Source organism: Diorhabda carinulata, chromosome 2, assembly GCF_026250575.1.
Source record: "Diorhabda carinulata isolate Delta chromosome 2, icDioCari1.1, whole genome shotgun sequence".
NCBI lineage: Eukaryota > Metazoa > Arthropoda > Insecta > Coleoptera > Chrysomelidae > Diorhabda > Diorhabda carinulata.
In genome coordinates, this window is record NC_079461.1 from 14,261,982 (window position 1) to 14,281,338 (window position 19,357).

The 19,357-nt window shown below is 30.2% G+C and overlaps 2 protein-coding genes across 2 annotated transcripts in view; one reads left to right on the forward strand and one right to left on the reverse strand.

Annotated features, from left to right (window-relative positions):
* LOC130890685 (E3 ubiquitin-protein ligase CBL-B) overlaps nucleotides 1–15,262 on the forward strand; it is a 170,095-nt gene extending 154,833 nt beyond the window's left edge. The window contains exons 6-8 of the mRNA XM_057794904.1: nucleotides 8,549–8,623; nucleotides 10,122–10,427; nucleotides 10,498–15,262. Of these exons, the coding sequence (XP_057650887.1) occupies nucleotides 8,549–8,623; nucleotides 10,122–10,427; nucleotides 10,498–10,935 (819 nt within the window). The 3' untranslated portion in view covers nucleotides 10,936–15,262. The remainder of the gene's footprint in view (nucleotides 1–8,548; nucleotides 8,624–10,121; nucleotides 10,428–10,497) is intronic.
* Nucleotides 15,263–18,214: 2,952 nt separating this feature from the next.
* LOC130903740 (52 kDa repressor of the inhibitor of the protein kinase-like) lies at nucleotides 18,215–19,357 on the reverse strand. Its single transcript, XM_057815990.1, has one exon. The coding sequence runs from the start codon at nucleotides 19,355–19,357 to the stop codon at nucleotides 18,215–18,217; it is 1,143 nt and encodes a 380-aa protein (XP_057671973.1).

Genomic DNA, 19,357 nt, shown 5'->3' on the forward strand with positions numbered 1-19,357 from the left:
CCAGAAATTTCAACCTAATATACATTCTCAAATTAACAAAACTTACCACATATTTGAAAATTTCTTTTACAATATTTTTCACTTTATGATCAAAATGTTTGCTATGCATTGTAATGTTCCAAATCCTACAGTATTATAGTAATAATGTGTTAATATTTACCACATACTACTTTTGCTATAATATGGGATATGTCTGCACCTCCATTGTGTTATATTTTTTCTGTATAATTGATATACATGTTTTATGTTCATAACCTAATAGTGAATTGCAGTTAATATATGAATGTTACTTTTCTAGAAAACCATATTTATGACTTTACAATTTATTTAATATGGCTTTTGTAAATAAATAATAACTCAAAAAGATATACTTTTTCTCAGTTGGAGAGATTAATTGTATTTTTAATATATGTCTTTACAAACAATATCAATTGCATCTTAGGGCAGACAAGATGTTGATTCAGGTACTGAGTCGCCAAGTGATTAAGAATATATCTCAAGACTTAATTAATGTAAAGATTTGGAGCAAAAAAAATCGTTAAATATGAACAAGAAAATATGCTGGAAATTATTTATTGAGTTTCTAAATTGGCCACCAGAAATCATCACGAAATCCCGATTTTTGAAAAATATTTTTATGTTGCAGAAATGTAAAATAAAAACTTTAAAAGCAGGATTAAATTAGATTATTTCTCACCAGATGCCTTTCGCTTTATTTCTTGAGTGAAAGTGAAGTGAGGTATATTGATGAAGTCAAGACTCAATTGTATGTCCTGTCACTAAAATTCAAAGATATTAGTGTTTGTTTTTTTCAGCTAGTTAGAGATAACAGTCCCAAGTCTGGATGAAGTTTGACAATATACAATAATATGTCTATTATAACAAACTTCATGCAAACTGAAGGACATATTAATTATTATTGACATTTTAAATATAACATTAGTATTTTTATTGATACATTTCCAAAGATATAGAAATACATTTTACACTGGCGTGTCAATTGGCCATTGTTGCAATATGTTGCAATACAAGTGATATAGTTGGATTAAATTTTTTTGAGAAAATCTATTTCTCTAATTCTACCAATCTGTAATATAAAATATTTTTTAAAAATAGGATTTAAACTCATTAATGTGATTAACCACTCTATGACTGATGACTATTTAAAAAACTTAGAAGAACTTTTAGATTTTCTCAGTCATTTGTCATAATTTTTTTTATCTCAAATTATAGTTTGTTATGGAGAGTCATTTTGGCTTTATAGCCAATCTGCACCTATACCTAGAAGATATTTTGTACAAGACTCTACATCTTATTCTTCCGTCTCCAAAATACATTGACTCCTTCCAAAGGTATCTATTTTTTTTGTGTCCTACTTCCCTAGATACTACTCCATCAAGGTACTTAAACTTTTTAGTGATATGAGCAGGACATTCGCAGATTAGATGCTCTGTTGTTTCCATGACTTGCTCGTTGAATCTGCAATGGTCGCCCTCTGCCGTCTTAAGGTAGTATTTGACGGGACAAAGGCCTGTCACAAGCTCTTCTTCTTCTGAGTTGATTTGGTTGTTAATTTTTTGGATTATCTTAGGCCCGGAGTGTATCTCTATTAAGACTCCATCTGATTCTTCAGCCATTCATTAAATTCGTTATTGATGTGGCATCTCGTGACCCCACAGTAGGGCTCTGGTTCAATGTATGGCGTTATTGCCCCATTTTGGCAAGGCTCTCTGTTTCCTCATTTCCTGGTATACCCTGGTGGCCTGGAAGCCACATTAGGATTACTTTGTTTTCGTTAGCTGATGTTATTTTGGGGGACACGTGACCAGAAGTATTTAAATAAATATAAGCATCATATTTGACTAATTATAGTTGCCACACATGTTCTACGAACAGTTTTCAAGAAATTGAACTATCACAACTTTGTGGGATATCCTGTAAATTCAGCTTAGAAATATTTGATATAGGATAAATTCAAGGGTTCTAGTAATCTTTCCAATAATAGAGTCATCATGTTTGTTTATATTATATATTATTTCCTTTGGAAATTCTCAAATAAATTATTTCAATTTTGATGATAGTGCATCGAGACATGGGTTTCTAGGCTTTTCGATATTATAATTTCATATTTTGTTTTGAAGTACAACTAGTGAAGCAGTGAAGGTAGTGCATTCAATTCACTTAATCCCAACAAAGTTACTTTATTAGTAATTATCTTCATATTATAGATAGAATTTTTTTCAATTCACCACAATCTGTATCATTACATTAAATTTTATATTATTATTAATTTATTTGACATTTAGTTATTTATATTGCTAGTTTGCTTTGATTTGTAATGTTTGCCATATCAAATGACTGTAGTAACTTAGATAAATAATAATAATAAATAATTAAACAACTATAAATAATACACTACATCATTAAAACAAAATGTAAAGTTTTTCAAATTCTTGAGTTCACTTATAGTTATAGTTTTTTCTAACACATACTATTTTTAAGTAAAATTACAAATGAATGTAAAATTAGAAAAACATGAGCATATCGTATTTTCTTGAACTTATAAAAAAAACTAGTTTATTGAATCATCAATTTGTGCACATTAATGCATAATAAAAACAGTGATTTGGACCATATTTATGGGCTTATTCTGTATGAAAATGTTAGTGGTGCTGTTAATTTTCAAGATCTATAGATGTTATAAAAATGCAATTATGCATGGTTACAATATTATTTGCATCGATGTATAACATTTTCGCTGTTAAAATATCGATGACTAAAACGTTAACGTTCGGAGTGTTTTGTCACTGTTATTTGTAAATTTCGTCCTTGCAGTGCCATATTTCAGGTGTTTACGTTTTATTTTTTTTTAAAGGAAACGAGTAAAGCTTTTTGAGTGCGGTTTTTTTTTGCTTTTATTCATAATATACAGAACGTTAAAAAAAGTTTTTTTAAGTTTTTTTTCGCATAAAAAGATAAATAATAAATGCAAAAATCTATCGAAAAAACGATCCGTCATTCCGTGAGGACATATTTTCTGAGTATGCTCTCCAAATTTCAGGTCGATATGTTAATTACAGCGGTCAGGAGAATGTCAGTCATTTTTAAAAACGTTTTTTCGATAAAAACGCGTTTATAGTTTTGTTATGTGTTTACACAAATCTATTTATAATTACCGCTAATCGTCGATAATCACTGCTAATTCCGTGGCAATATTGACCACATCTGCGCCGGAATTAATTTCTTTGGGCGTACGCACCCAAATCATTTTATTGAGCGATCTCTTGCGCCCGTACGGTTAATTTTTTGTACCCTTTCGAGGCATATTGTGCAGAAATTTTACATAAATTACTTGCGGAAACCAAAAAACACACACGCGACGATGTTTTCGCCTTCAATGCCGAAGCCAGACTGAAATAACTGTTGCAAAATCGAATGAGGACAAAGTAGGGACCCTCTTCAAAGGTTTCTACGCATTAAAGGCTCTGTATACCTGCGTCAAACGCTTTAAGACTTAAAGGAACCCAAGCTAGCCGGGCGCCCCTCTGAGACGGGCAGAGCGCGCTGACGGTGTCAACTTCAAACGCGTTCAAAATATCGTAAATGTTCAAAATCCAGGAAACGCTTCGACAGATCTATTTCTACCTACATGTAGATTAAAAATCCGTAATAAAAAAAATTGATTTTTTTGAAAATTTCAAGGACGAAGTCTCCCATAAGTGAAAATGAAAATATCATCCCATGTTTGACATAAATGGTTCACATGAGAAAGAGACTACAGTACTGTAGATACAATAAAATATTTGAAGTTGACAGAGCAGTTACAACAAATTATATAAACAATTTATTGTAATTTTAAAATAAATTTATCTACATTAAATTTCGGATGTTCAAACTGATATTATGTAATTTAGAAATTCAATTTATTTTTTCTAATTTTTAACTCTATGTCTTTATAAGTTTTGGCTAATTTTTTCATTTCATTCTTCATTTGGCTTTATGCCTTTTTCATTTGCCTCCAATATATTATTTGCTATGTCACTTAAAGGTTTTTTTAATATTTTTTTGAATTCACATTTTTGTTTCCAGCATTATTATTTTCTATATTGTCAATGTGAATCTATGAGCAATCCTTTTCTGTTGAGCATTATATTGAATAATATAATCTGCTGACTGTGTTTGGTACAATACAGACATTTCACCAGAATTTATTAGAAGCTTACCTTCTACAATATCTTCCATTTGCGTGACTGCAACCCATCCCCATACAAATACACCCCTACCTTCTAATGTTTTTAATTGCAATTTGGATGGTGGCCCTCTACCTGTTGCTTTTCGGCTTATTTGATTTTTTCTATATTTATATGGAGCAGAGTTATTCCAATTTTTTATTTTGTGATTATACATATATAGAATATATACTTACACATTTTTTAAAAAAAAACATCTTCCATTTTTCCACTCGACAATTAAGGTAGATATCAATTTGTTAATTTACAAATTTCATTTAATTTCAAAAACAGGTTATGTATTTTTATGTAGTTTCAATGGTTCTTGCATCATTTTTCATTCATTAATAGTGTCAAGTTTGTTTTTTCAATTTTTATGACTATTAGAAATAGTCTACTTTTGAAATATATCACAGTAAATCAATCCATTATAAAAATGAAATGATCAAGCTCCAAAATAAAATAAAAAAAACACCATATTCGTTTGGAATTATCACTAAGTATTTTACTCATATTAGTTTTATAGTATAAGTTTTGAAACAAAAACCTGTAAAATACACAAGACAAATGTATCGGTATGTGAGTTTTGCTTATTTGATATGAAAGTTTTGTTTTGAGAAAGTTCTTCTTGACCCTTATAGAAAACTTTAAGAAAATGTTAAGTTGATAGTTGGAATCAATTATTTTGGTCTTCATATATATATATATATTTATATATATATATAAATATATATATATATTTATACATATATATATATATATATATATATATATATATATATATATATATATATTAACAACCTAAGTAGTCAATATTGTCAATAAGACCATACAATACCTAAATGGTATGCTATTTGTGCTCGTACTTCTGCCATCATCACTGCTTCACTTATTTATAGATGTTATTTTTAAGTTGCAATTTCGTATTTTTTATTTATTTATTAGGCTACAAAACTAGCTCATAGAAAATTAAATATATTTAATTTTATTTTCTTGAATAACTAAATCTCCATATTACAACTACAAGATTTCTGTATATAATTATTGTAAATTTTCATTGTTTATTTTCATAATATAAATAATGTAATATTGCAATTTAGATATTTACAATACATTATTATTTATGATTTCATTGTTTTATTTTTGTTTTGCACTAACATTTCTGGCTTTATTTAAGTGTTTAGTTTTGTCTTCAAATTTTGCACATTTCGGTGATTGTTTTATCATTTGCATTGCTTATGAGCCTTGCATGACTACAAAGATATACATATATTTGAATAACTGAAGTTTGCTTCAACGATATTTAAATGGTTTATCAACAAATAATTTTATTTAAAAAATATATAAGAATCAAAATCTGTTGAAAAACAGATTGAAAAAATCAATGGTTATACTTATTGAATTTCCTCGAGCGTTGCTCCTAAGTTTTGAGATAGACCAATAGAAACAAATATTTATAATTGGATATGGCTTTATTGTTTTTCAAAATATTTTTCCTATTTCTATTGAACGCATCAAACGATTCTTCTAGAAAAAGTTCTGCGATTGAATTTCCTGATTTTTTGGAACACTTTTGGCAAACAAAATGCTGGTTTACCATTAAGAATAGACTGTTCTACATTGTTCTAATGGAACGGTGACGAAATGTCTAGTTATACCGAAAAAACAGGCGACCATTTGCTTCGAGGTTCTTTTTATAGACGTCTTTTGAAGCACCACGATTGAAAATTATCAGAATTTCTTTATACCAATCAACTTTTTTTGAGCGATTATCAAATTATGCGGTATCCAATGCGGACAAATCACTTTGAAAACCAAATGTTCATGCAATATTAAATGTATGTGAGGGGAACTAATTTCCTCAATCTCACGGTATATCACATGATCTTGTAATATCAGTTCACGTACAGCATAGATGTTTTCTTACACAATTGCCAATTTTTGTTGACCTGCATGAAACTCATCAAGTAGCGCGAAGTGCGATAAAGATTGAATTTGGAAAATCAGCGAAACACGGTGGCTCGAGATGGTGCCCCCTCACCAAAAGTCGAAGCGAGTTGATCGGCACACTGCCTTTCTTTTAATCCACGGAAACGTTCGCGATTTCATTCTATTTTTGACCAACTCAAATAGCACTTGTATAATACATTCCGAGTCTTATCAACGGCCAAAGGAGCAATCCTCTACTCACAATCATTGGAATTAACTATTTACCAATTGTTTCTATCCTCAATACCAAAAAAATTGTTAACAGGTAGTTATTTATAATAAAAAAGAGATGAAATCCATGTAGCTAAAGGAACCGATAAAGAAGTGATTTTTAGAGGATTTCAAAAGCTTATTATTTATTGTAATTGAGGGATTCTATGCCATATCCCATGTATATTCTAACAAATGAATTATTCTCACAATTGAATCAATTACGATTACTCCAATTAAAGACTCAAAAAGTAAATAAAACATATTCATTTCAGTTTACATAATATAATTATGAGAAAAACATAGTGGTGGTGGTGAAGCCAAATCATAATCTATTTTTACTTCTTCTTATCATTTGTATCAAAAAAACTTCAGATGTGCTTCAAATTAAACTTGCCATTCTGTTACACATTGTTAAACAGGTCATTAGTAACCAAAACTATAGTTATGTTTTTAGCGACAAATCGATTTAGCAGCAAAAGCATATAAAAAACGGTGTGTAATAAAATTATACTATATTTTTACATGCATATTAATAAAATTTGTTGGAGCATATTATTATATTATTATAAATATTATACACAAAACTTTATTTCGATCTATCCTATAATTAATCAATGTATAAATTGAACAATTTTTCTTATTACCAAAAATCAAAAAGTGGTATATTCCTAAATAGAGAACAGAAAACTCTTTGTAACGTGGATTCACACGTTACCCTTGTTCAATTGAAATTTTATTCGGGTAATTATTAATAATAGGTAGAAGGCATATAAAAAAATTCACCCCTTTTAACATTTTTCATTTGTATTCAAAAATACATGAAAAATTATTGTATTAATTGCCTCGAGACCTTATTGTATAACTAATAGTGATATTATGGAAAAGTCCTAGAAATTAGACTGCAAAAAATTCCCAAGCTTGGGGTAAGAATTAAAGTTAGCAATTGTTGTATCCCTAATAAGAAACTTCAGAAATTCGAAACTATCTGGTAATCAAAAATTATCAATAAAAGGGAATGGAATTATTCATATATCAATCTTAATCAGTGTTAAAAGATTTTGGTGAAAAAATTGTATTGTAAATTGGAGAACATATATATTTTCATGAAAATTTTCATGTGTCAATGAGTTTGGTGATCCCTATTAATCAAAAGTTCGTGAAAATAAATGGAACGATGAGAGAAAAGACATGATAAATCATTAGTAAAACCAAGATACTCTAATCAAAGTACTGAATCGATTTCTGGAAGGTTGTGCCTAGTAGATTGTCCTCCTTGCAGCAAACATTTGGAAAATCTGCTGTTATAAAAGTCAAGATGATTAATAGATTAAAAGGAAGATAATCTATACAAGGTGCTCTCGAAAAGAGAAAAATGAATCTTTGAAAAATATGTCGATAAAAATAACATTTTAGGAAGTAAAGGAAACCCTTTAACCATAAACAGTTTTTATGACATAAGGAACTGAAATCTGAAAGGAGAGTTGCCTCTGGTCAAGTTTTCAATTGGGTTCCTATTCATTATTATGAAATATCTTTAGGAATATTTTACTTCACACTCACTTTATTTTGTAGCTAATAAATTTTTAGATACAGTGGCAAGAAACAATTTTAAAGCAATAGTGGTCTCACTGTATATCATGTTAAAAAGAAGGAAAAATATCCATAATATCTTTAATTTTGTTCTGGATAGATGGATTTTATCAGTTTTTTAAATTTTTTCTGAAATGAAAGCTATTGGAATAGGCATTCCATGATTTCCAGTGATAACTATACCAACTTTATGAAAGTAATGCCAGAAGTACGATCAGCGATTAAGCCAGTAATATAAAATTTGCTATTTCTGGTCAAGTTTTCAAGTAATTCTTTACTATAAGTACAAAATATAAATTTTTTACTCTAAATAATAGGCATCCGTAACACACCGCCATTTTTAAATGGATTTGTTTATAATTAATTAGTATAAGCAAATGTATCCATATTATGCTGTTAAGTAAAAGTATTTTAATGAAGTGGTACCGAATAATGGTACTTTCGATACATAACCGATAATCAAATACGTTTTTTTATCTGCATCATATTCTGAAAGTATGACTAATAAAATATAAATTTTATTATAGGACACGGGAGAAATATGGAATTTCGTTGGAAGCAGCCTCCACGCTCTATCTATAACACCCAGAAGAGACTTTTCAGTAAGTCAGTGTAGAATACTATTTTAATTAGTAATTTTAATAGTTAGAAAGCGTTGGTCTTATCAAGGACACATTTCACAAATGCGCACACATTCATTTTCGAAATGAATAGCGAGAGAGATTATTACATTGGTGTACCACACAAAGTATCTATCCTATAGTGTGTACAGTTTTCAAAAACGCTGTTTTTATGTTTCCATTATAACATCAACAATATGTGAAACGTGGAACTTATTCTAAATGTCAACATTTTAATAATTGCTATAACAGGTAGAGGTACCTTGCAATATGAATCAACTAATAAAAATGCTCTTTGGAAACTATGAACGGACTAATTAACCCGTCCACACGGTCACTGTCATGACCGAACTAAGTAATTTTGTGGTTTATTTTTTAAATTTAAAGTCGGCCGAGGCTATTAGTATTTTTGGTTCATATAAACTTTTATGTAATACTAATTACCAATTTGTTATTCTTACTTGCGATATTACTTTGACTCTATTATTGTCTGTGTTTTTGTGTCAAGGAAAGACCATTCTTCATTATCGAAATACTCTCGTCCATTTTAGTAGAAATCGACGAGATGAAGGTGGAAGCTTCGTCTTTGAATAGAAATGTTTTTTGTTTAAAACCGTCATTTTCCAGTGCTACTTTGAGTCTTTCTTCTAATTCACTCTTATAACCCGATATTTCCAACTTAAGAGGTTCCGATTCTGCTTTTAGTCCCGTCACTTTCAGGTCACCTAGTCTCTTAGTCATTTTACGTAAGTATTTCTTCATAAGACCCCACTTCTGACACCAATATAATGTAATTATTTATGTAAACACTTTTTAATCTCAAAACAGTGGGATGAGCTTATACACAAATTGTAATTTATTTATATATTAACTATTCCTAACATTTACACGGTTAACTATTCACTAATATTTATGTGCACACTTAACATCTAATTTATTTAATTACACTTTTTAGTTAATTTGTCACTGTCACAATGCTAGAGCTACAAAAAATAGAAATAGCCGACGCATTCGCCAAACTTCAGATTCGAAAACATATTAGAGCAGAACCGACTTCTCTCTCTATAGAAGTGGGCGAGTCCGTAACAATATAATAACTATAAGAAATACAGTTAAAGTAATGGTAAACGATATTAACGACTAAGTAGCTAGGAATTATCATATTTATACTAATTTAATTTAGCGTTTCTCAAGTTTGAATATTTTACTGTAAAAATGATTTGAGAATTGAGAGTCCTTGAAAATTTAGTTTCACGAATCAATGATTAATGTTTAATTGTTAGTATCCTATAAAACTAAGTACTGGAAAGAAAATGCAAAGAAACTTCTAATGTTCAAAATTACTTGTCCAAACCAAAAGAATATTGTATCAACAAAGATAGAGAAAAATATGGAGTAGATTGTGAAAAATGTATCTTGATAAAAAAATTTGCTACTGAACATCGTCTTAAAACACATGTATAGAAAACTTTCTCTGCAGGCTTCAGCAAGTCCGATGATTTCACCGGGAAGTAGTCCAAGGTGCTTGCGACGAAATACACCTGTAGTAGTACCTCCTGCAGCACCTCCTCCTTTGCCACCTCGTAAGAGTTCACCAACTCATGAACAAACCATACTTCCTTCAGTTGTTCCTACCGTTTCTAGTATCCGAAACGGTGTGGTAGGACTTAGCGAAGCGCAATCAGTCACTAATTTAACTCACATCAATATAGAAGTACCTCAACTACCGAAAAGCAGTTCTATGCTAAATATTGAATTGCATAGAGCTGGTAGCAATGAGAACGAAGTAAGTGCCTATGAATGATTCAGTTGATAAACGATTTACTTATTAACTTACGTTGAATTTTATTTTCCAGGTGGTTGAATTAAGTTCTCCCGAGACCATTTACGGAGTCGTGATACAAAGTAGCGATTACTATGACCGTAGTAGTGTGGTAACTACAACAGCAGCAGAATCTAAATTACCTAATAGACATTTGAGCTGCCCATCAAATCGGAGCCAACCACGACATATGAAACCACCGAAATCCAATACTATCCCCAATATAAGCCAGGATAATTCTTTGCAATATGAAAATGTTGAAATTGAGGTGCCACCAAAAATCCATCAAAGAATAAATCCTTTAGAAAGAGAAACGAATGTTTCATATGAAAATTTGAATATGGATTATATTAAAAAATTAGTAAGTGAAGGGTATTCTCGAGATTCTGTTATAAAAGCTTTAGGGATTACTAGGAATAATGTTGATATGGCTTGTGATATTTTGCACGAGTTTGGCACAAAGTTGGGATAGCAAATGTAAATATATTATTCAGTTGAATTGTTTTTGGTGTAGAATAGCAAATAATAAAAAGTAGCTAATGTTAATTTTCATAATTTTATTGTTTAATTATTCTACATTATTTAAATAAGGCTTGAGATCGAGAGTAGATATTCAGAATACTATTTCAGTTATTATTATTATAACTTCACATTTTTCGTTTGAAGGCGACATGACATATTTTATAAAAAAATCAAGAAATATTATAATAAAAACCTAAGTTAAAAATTGGACCTCTGAAAAAATCAGTAGGTAATGGTATAAAAATTAACAAAAGTTCAACGGGGTCCATTACTATATCTAAAATTTGTGTAAAAAAATAGAATAATATATATTTTGTTTTCTTTAAGTGAATTAAGATTGGAGAATTTCCATTTTTCTACTGACAATAGATGGATATACCTTTATTATTGTCTAAAATTCCAATAGAAGAAACTCACGCAGTCTGAATTTCTATATAAAAAAATTTATCTATTTAAAAATCCGGCACAGTGCATAGCATTTAACCAAGATTGATGTGCACGCTAGTCAAAAAAAGTATATTATATACAGAAACCAACCTAACGACGATTTAGAATGTATATTCTAAGCATTATGTATTAACAAGTATTCTAGTCAGTGAAATAAAATTTTCTGCACCAAATCGGAAATCTAATCTTTTCAAAACATTATAGTTATTGTTCGTCGTCGTCATTTGCCAATAATTTTTGTAACAAACTCATGTAATAAGAATAATTTTTTTACACTTTCCAAATATCATAACCATCTAGATTTTATATTAGAATTTTATTATTGACCATTGAGCTACTGTGTTTTTCATTTATTTATTTATTTATACACAAATATGGCAAGTTTCATTAGACGGATATGAAACTTTTTACAGTTTTACAGAATATTGTTAATGCCAAAACTTTTCTTTTCAAAACGTTTTTATGTTCACATAAAAACTGGTTGATTTCGTTTTTGAAACTTCTTTAATTGTTATAACAGTAATGCAATCATTTTTATCCAACGCGACCTTGTTTTTGTATTATATTTTTGTGTTTTTCCAAAAATTATCGAAGGAAATCAATGTATGTACAAGTCCATAATAAATGATAGAAGGTGATTCAGAATTAAATACATGACTTCTTTATGTACACTTGTATAATTAGGAAAGCGCAACCTTCTAAAGGAGAACCTTTCATTATGTTTACAAAGTTCATATTTTGGAAATCACTGTGAAACGTTAAGATAACCAATTTTATAGTAGGAGGAATAAAAAAAAAATATTTTATTTTGTAAATATATCTGGCATATTCGGGTCTATGCTACTTTGAGGGTACACTTTAGGATGTGAGAGATCACATTTACAAGTTATAAATCATATATTTTCATATGACGTTGGTACATTTTTTCAATTTTTTGTTTCACTGTGAAACAGAAAATGTTCCCACAGTAAAACATATTGAAAATGGTAAATAAAATGGAATTAATAATGACGTTTTATTTTTTTAAGAAAATCTGATTATATACGGGTACATTCCCAAATATGTTTGTGCAGGCAATATGAGTTTTATATCTTTTTCATCTAGAGTTTCTCAGTATGGCAACGAAAGGCGAAACTATTCTGGGACTCCACACTCCGACGACGTTAGCTTCATAGTCACAGTTGCTGCCTTTATTCTTTAAAATTTTGACAGTGTAATGTAATTATTGTTTTAATTGAATTGAATCAATACAAAATTGTCTACAGTAGGTGGTTCACTTAACTTAGGAGAATCAAAGTCGTCGAATTCTTCTGAGATATGGTATGAGTTATCATTCAACTCCATTTCGAACTCGCTTTCATCATCGTCGCTAGAAGACAGAGAAATCTTTTTCTTGATTTCACTCCATTGCTTAGTTCTTTGTTGTAATTCTGCTTTTCCGCTTTCTTGTTTGTTCCATGAATCTTTTCTAATTTTGAACAATGCGGGGGTAGTGTCGATAGGCACTTTCTGCTGCCTTTCTTAGTGTAATATTTTCTTCGATTACTAAGCAGCTTCTATCTCTTAATTTTTAAAATTTCTTTTGTTAGTTTTTCCGATTCTTCATCGTGCCATATTTAATCTAAAATAAAAAAATGCTGTTACATCTATAAGGGAACACAAGAGGAATGGAGTTTTTTTTTTAATTATTTTAACGAAATAATTAACAACGAACACGCCACTACTTTGTTAGATACACCTTCCTCCACCATTACACAAAACCGTATGCTTGCTTGGAATTGTCACAACTTTTGATTTGATTTATTTTATTATGAAACATGTTTCATTGTAGAACTCTTTCCCCTATTGCCTACTCCATCCTATATGAATAAAGAATAGTTCTTATGAAGGTTATGGAAAAGTCTAAGGGGGTTATTTAAAAAATATTATTTCTAAAATTACTAAAAAATATGACGTAACCTTTATGTTTTCTATTCAACCTTTTTATTAACCAGTTTTAGAAAAAAATGTACCTTATGGAAAGGTATTTTTGTTTTTGGTTATACTATTAGTTCGACAAAATAATATACATAATATTCTGAAACATCTTGTATAAAGCTACTGTACCGATCAATATTCATGTAAGATAAAAGGTTTCCTAAATTTCACTTTTCTACTGCATAAATAAATAAATGAATAAGCTACTATATCGTTCTCCATATATTCATGTTCATTCTTACAATTTATCAAAAATCTAGAAAAACATCATGTTTATATTTAAAACTGATGAACACCATTTAATATAGATATTCACGATAGTGCGGTTAAACAAGAGTGAATTGTGGTTGTACTTACATTACATAGTAATTCCTTGGAAAATTGAATTGTTTAAATGTGTTAAATAACATGTTTTTCAGATGTCAAAGCATGCAAGAAAACTTTTTCAATTAAACGTATAGATAAATCAATCCATTTGTTACAGGTGATATCCAATATATTACATGTGACTAATGTTTGTTTAATTAATTTGTATAAATTTGAGTGTTTAAATAATTTTCAAATATTTTTTAATATTCTGAATTACGTCAAGCCTGAAAATTATTTGCTGTTCTGTGACTGAATTGTATATTGAGGTGATGTTTTAGAAGAAATAGTTATAATTAAAATGACAGAAAAGGGTGTGTAAGGCTGAACGAAAACTAGTTTCAATAGGGTATTCAATTCATCTAATTTTTATAGGGTTTTATCCAAACAAAAAATATTTTTGCATTGAAATTTAAGTAATTAAATTGACATTGATTATATTCAAAGTTGTATAGCATTAGGAAATTCCATATTTTGGTAAGCTTTGGAAAGTATTTTAACATATCTTATTGGGTGTTCGTGGTCGTGAAATTAGGACGAGATGTGGTGTCAACCCTTTAAACAAATACGCTTTACTTTAATCTTTCTAAACAAACAAAATAAACTTGAATGTCTACTTCAAAAGTTATGATATGATCATTGACATGTTACAATATTGACAAATGTCAGTCTTGTTGAGCTATAGCTAAGTTTATAAAGTATTGTTATTTTATAAGATTATATACCCAATATTTTTCAAACTTAAATAGATTTTTATGTTAATTATGGAGATATTATACGATTATTAAAATTTTCGATAACTAACTCACTAGCGCTTGTGGCAGTAAACTTCGTGAATAATAACCTCTATTATACACTCATAAATAATATACTATTATTAATCACCCAAATAAATAATTGATTATATCAAATATAACAATCTATTGATCTATTGAGATAGAATCAATTGAATGATATTAAGGATGCCACATAAGTTATTCAATAGATTCACATATACTTCATAATTGTACTTATGTACAATGTTTTTATTAATAGAATTCAAATTTTTTATTTGAATTATGAATTAATATTTGCTTCTCGAATCAGTATTCTGTATATTATTTTATATTAATTGTCATTCTTTTCAATTAACAAATCGGGTTTTTGCTTTATCACAGGTGTTGTTTTGAAAATCGCCTCTTTTAGATGAAAATTTACTGAATTACCTATATTACTGACTGTCACTCATATGACATACATAGTTTATAAATTTTGGGATGCAGTTGCTATGGCTTATAATAAAAAACCGAAATAAATAGAATGTACACAGCAATTCTTTACTTTTGAGGTAGATTATTAAAGTGAACTGTAATTAGAAAATAATATAAGTCTGATATGAAACAATTATTGTTGGTTAAATGACCTGTAAAATATATGGGTTATTTGTGTACCGGCTAATTATATCAAAGAAAAACATTTGATGTCCATAAATAAAAGTTTTGATAAAATTTCACAGTTCATTCTGTTGTTCTTTTGGTGTTTTTTAAATGCAAATTATTTGATACTGTGCGAAAATAATTGACGTTACTAGTTTAAACACTGACGTAAGCGCTTATTTATTTAATTTGATATGTGGATATTCTAATACCCCATTTGAAGGTTTTTTAATGATGTAATTTTTTCAAAAAATAATTCCACGACAAACGAATTGCAACCTCGTAGACCCTTTTATCTATATGTTTTTGTTGATTGATTAAAAACAGATTTGATAAAGACTGTAATAGGTAGATACGTCATCTGTTTTAAATTAAAATCCAAAAAGACCTAAAATTGATTAAAGTGTAAAAATATTAACATTTTATATAAAAAATAATTAAACAATTAAAAATTTAGTGATATAATAAAAATTGCGAGCCAAAGAATTGATAACATCTAATTTTATCCCTTTCATGTAATAAATTTTTAATTTACTGTAAATAATTCACAATTTTGTAATATGTTTTTATATGTATATACTGTTCATATTTTCACTTCATATTTATAAATATAGTTTTAGTCCCTAATGATGAATATATGAATATTCGAAAACTCGAAATTTATGTTACAACATGGGAAAGTCTAAAATTACGGAAAAAGCTTTGGTATCTTATGCTTCTCTCATTGAAATTGATCTGGTATTACTTCGATGAGGTGGAAGATATGTTTTTTTACTTCAATTATATCATGTGCTCTAAGTCTTCTATTGGTGTCTATTTGTATTATTTTAGTTTTCATTTCCTTGAAAGTTATCATTCTCCTCAAAAATGTCTTCCTTGAACCCAGAGCAACCACATCTTTTCCTTTTCCTTGCAATTAGTAGATAAGTAGAAAGGTGTTATATTGCCGCATCTCATATATAAATTCTTCCTATTCGGTTTCTTGCATTCTGCTTTATTGTGTCCTTACTCCTTCCAGCATTTGAAGAATTCACTATCTTTTTGTCTCTCAACGAATCGACATTCTACCCATCCGAGCCTCAGGGGTTTAATTTCCAGAAGATTATTTGCATCTCAATTACTTGCAGGTATGGTCACGTTTTGTTTTTTGTATAAGAAAGCTGTGAACTGTCCAGCCGGGTTTGATGAATATTTAGACTTGCTTTCCTCATGCCTAGTACAGTTGTGAGATCATCTATATTTTTAATATGAATCACCTTCTTAACAACTAACGTTCTTAAGAATTTACGCTTTGTCTGTTTCACTACAGATTTTAAATATTAGCTCCCCTTTTTAGTACATTTTTCACGTCTACTCCTATTGCACTAGGGTTAATCGTAATTCTTCATTCAATTCATAGAAATTAAAAGAGGAACTATTTGATTTTTTTGGATTGAATTGCAGTATTCGAGCTTGTTGAATTTTGACTGCTTGGTTGAATTTTTAGTTCTTGGGGGATTTTCTTCCTCATAGCTATGACCCCCATGGATGTGTGGAAAAAAAATCATTCTGTGAAAGATTACTCTCGTAATTCCCTCTAATAACAGCAGTGCTAACTGCATCTTGATTGTTTTAAGAGTTACAAAGATATGCCTGTCCTGAGGTGCAAGTTTCATTATTATAATAGAGTAACATATTGTTAGAAAACCCAGATTTCGGACTTCATCCACAGAATGGTATTATTCAAGCGGTAATGGACAGGACACATTGCGAGAGGAACTGACAATAGGTGGATCACACTAGTAACTGATTGTTACCCACAAAACATATACAGACCTAAAAAAAGATTTAACTCTAGTTGGGACTATAATATTAGAAAATGACGCCAAACAACAATAAATAACAATGGGCTCCAATGAAGGATTAATATATAAATATGTAAGGGGGCCACTACGTACGAATACGGCTGCAGATGATAAAATGGTTGTTCGGCATTATAAAATTCTGTTTTTTGATTAATACTAAAGTAATTAAATCAATGGATAAAGAGTACAATGCGCGTTATAAGCTTTTTCAGCGGTTATTGTATATACTATTAATCGGTTACTCAAAATATTAAGCAGTCTGACTATGGCTGATATGTTAATTGGCACTAACATTTTCAAACTTTTCTATTTAAGTTTATGAAAGTTTTTATATGCTCTATTGACCAGTTATAGCAAATGGTTTTAGACAAGTGTTATAAACTAATTTTATCCAGTAGCGTAGCCAGGATTTTGAAATGGGGGGGGGGGAGTTTACCAGAGATTTTGGGCTCTTCCTACTCTCAGAGTCAGTAAAAAAGGAATAATGGTTTTAAATTAATACCAAAAGTCTGTTTCACTAGTCTGTTTATTTTCATCACATAATAACAGGTACATTTTTGCAAGTTAAAATCACTTGTCTTCTCCCCTGCTACAAAACAAAGTCCATTCTATGTGGCTTTAAAGAAAACTCACCCAGCACATCAGTTGGTGTGATAACAATCTCACGATGGACATTGAGCAAAGCTAGACCATTTAAACGTGTCTCATTTGTTGTGTTTCTGAGGTAAGATTTCAATCTTCTTAACTTCGAAAAATACCTTTCACTTGTAGCAGTCGTTACTGGCAGCGTGCCAAATATTTTGAGTAAATTGTGGACTGCTGGTAGAATAGTTTTGTCACACATATTTAGCGCTTCAACGGCACATTTCGGGTATTTTTCCAGTTGATTGACGTACGTATACCATACCGAAATTTCATCTAATGCAGGATCCTCACTGCAATCGATATCTGTGGCATACTTGGCAAAAAGTTGTTTCACTTCCTTCTCGTCCTCTTCAGATAATGTCAATTTATCTTTTGTTGGCAATAGGTATTGAAAAGATTTCAAAATGCCTTTATGTTCAATGAAATGAGTTCAGTTGTTGGATGAATCCATCCAAGAATGGTATGAATACAGCTATTCTATAATAAACTTCAGGGTTTTTGGTTTCTACGTTGCACCTTAAAGTTTGTAGACCTGCTAGACGTGGGATACGCAATTCAATGTCAAGGCTATCAGCCTTTGCCTGTACTTGCTCATATATTTTTTGAACTCATCTTCTGCATGATCTCTCAGTGTCAATAGTCTCTCTTCAACCGCAGAAGCGTATCCCATTGCATTTGCCAAGTCTAAATGTTCTGACTGCAAAAATCGGCTCAAGGGTGCACTGATACTAAATATTTTTTTTACAACATGAAATGATACAATGAACTCTGAGCTCTGAATTGAGCATAGCAGTAGATTAGCATTAGAGGCAGCTTCACGATCAGGCCATTGGGAGATTTTAAAAAGACTGTTAATTACTGCATCATACTTATACTCCATAAAAACAGTCATGACGCTCAAACCATCTTGTGGGGCATACAGCTGGGTCATACTTTTGACTCGATTGATTCTTGAAGGACGTTTAATCTTTTGGGTGATGCGTAGAAGGTGTATTGTATTGATGATACCCAAACAATTTCTGATGCTTTTGATATCACATGCATTTGAGACAGCCAAATTCAGTACGTGGAAACTGCGGTGTATATACAAAGCTAATATATATATACATATATATACAAAATCCCCAATCATAGCGCTGGCTCCATCGTAACCTTGTCCCCGCATGTACGTCATGTCTACTCCTAGTTTGGAAAGAGTATTCAAGATATCTTTAGCTAGTCCCCTTCCAGTAGCGTCTTTTATTGGAACGAACTGTATAAAATCTTCCCTGATCTTCTCAGTCTCGGTATCAATGTATATAATACCAAGGGACATTTGCTGTATTTCTGTAATATCTGTTGTCTCGTCTGCAAGTACTGTGAAACATTTAGCAAGATTGACTTTGCTGACAATTTGTTTTACAATAAAGTCATTACAGCAAGAAATCAACACATTTTGAGTATGGGGACTAATATACTTGGCATTTTTGGAGCATGTTTGCAGATGGTATTTTAGAGTTTCATCCCCACTGTTTACCCTGAAAAATAGCAGGGCTCTGAAATTACCATCATTTTCAATTGGTTCTTTGCTTAGGTCGATTGGTCCATGGTATCGGTGCCCTCTCAGTAGAATATTTTGGCGTCCGCATAAAATTATAGTTTCAATAATAGGTTTTATTTTTTCCCTGTTCTCTTCCAT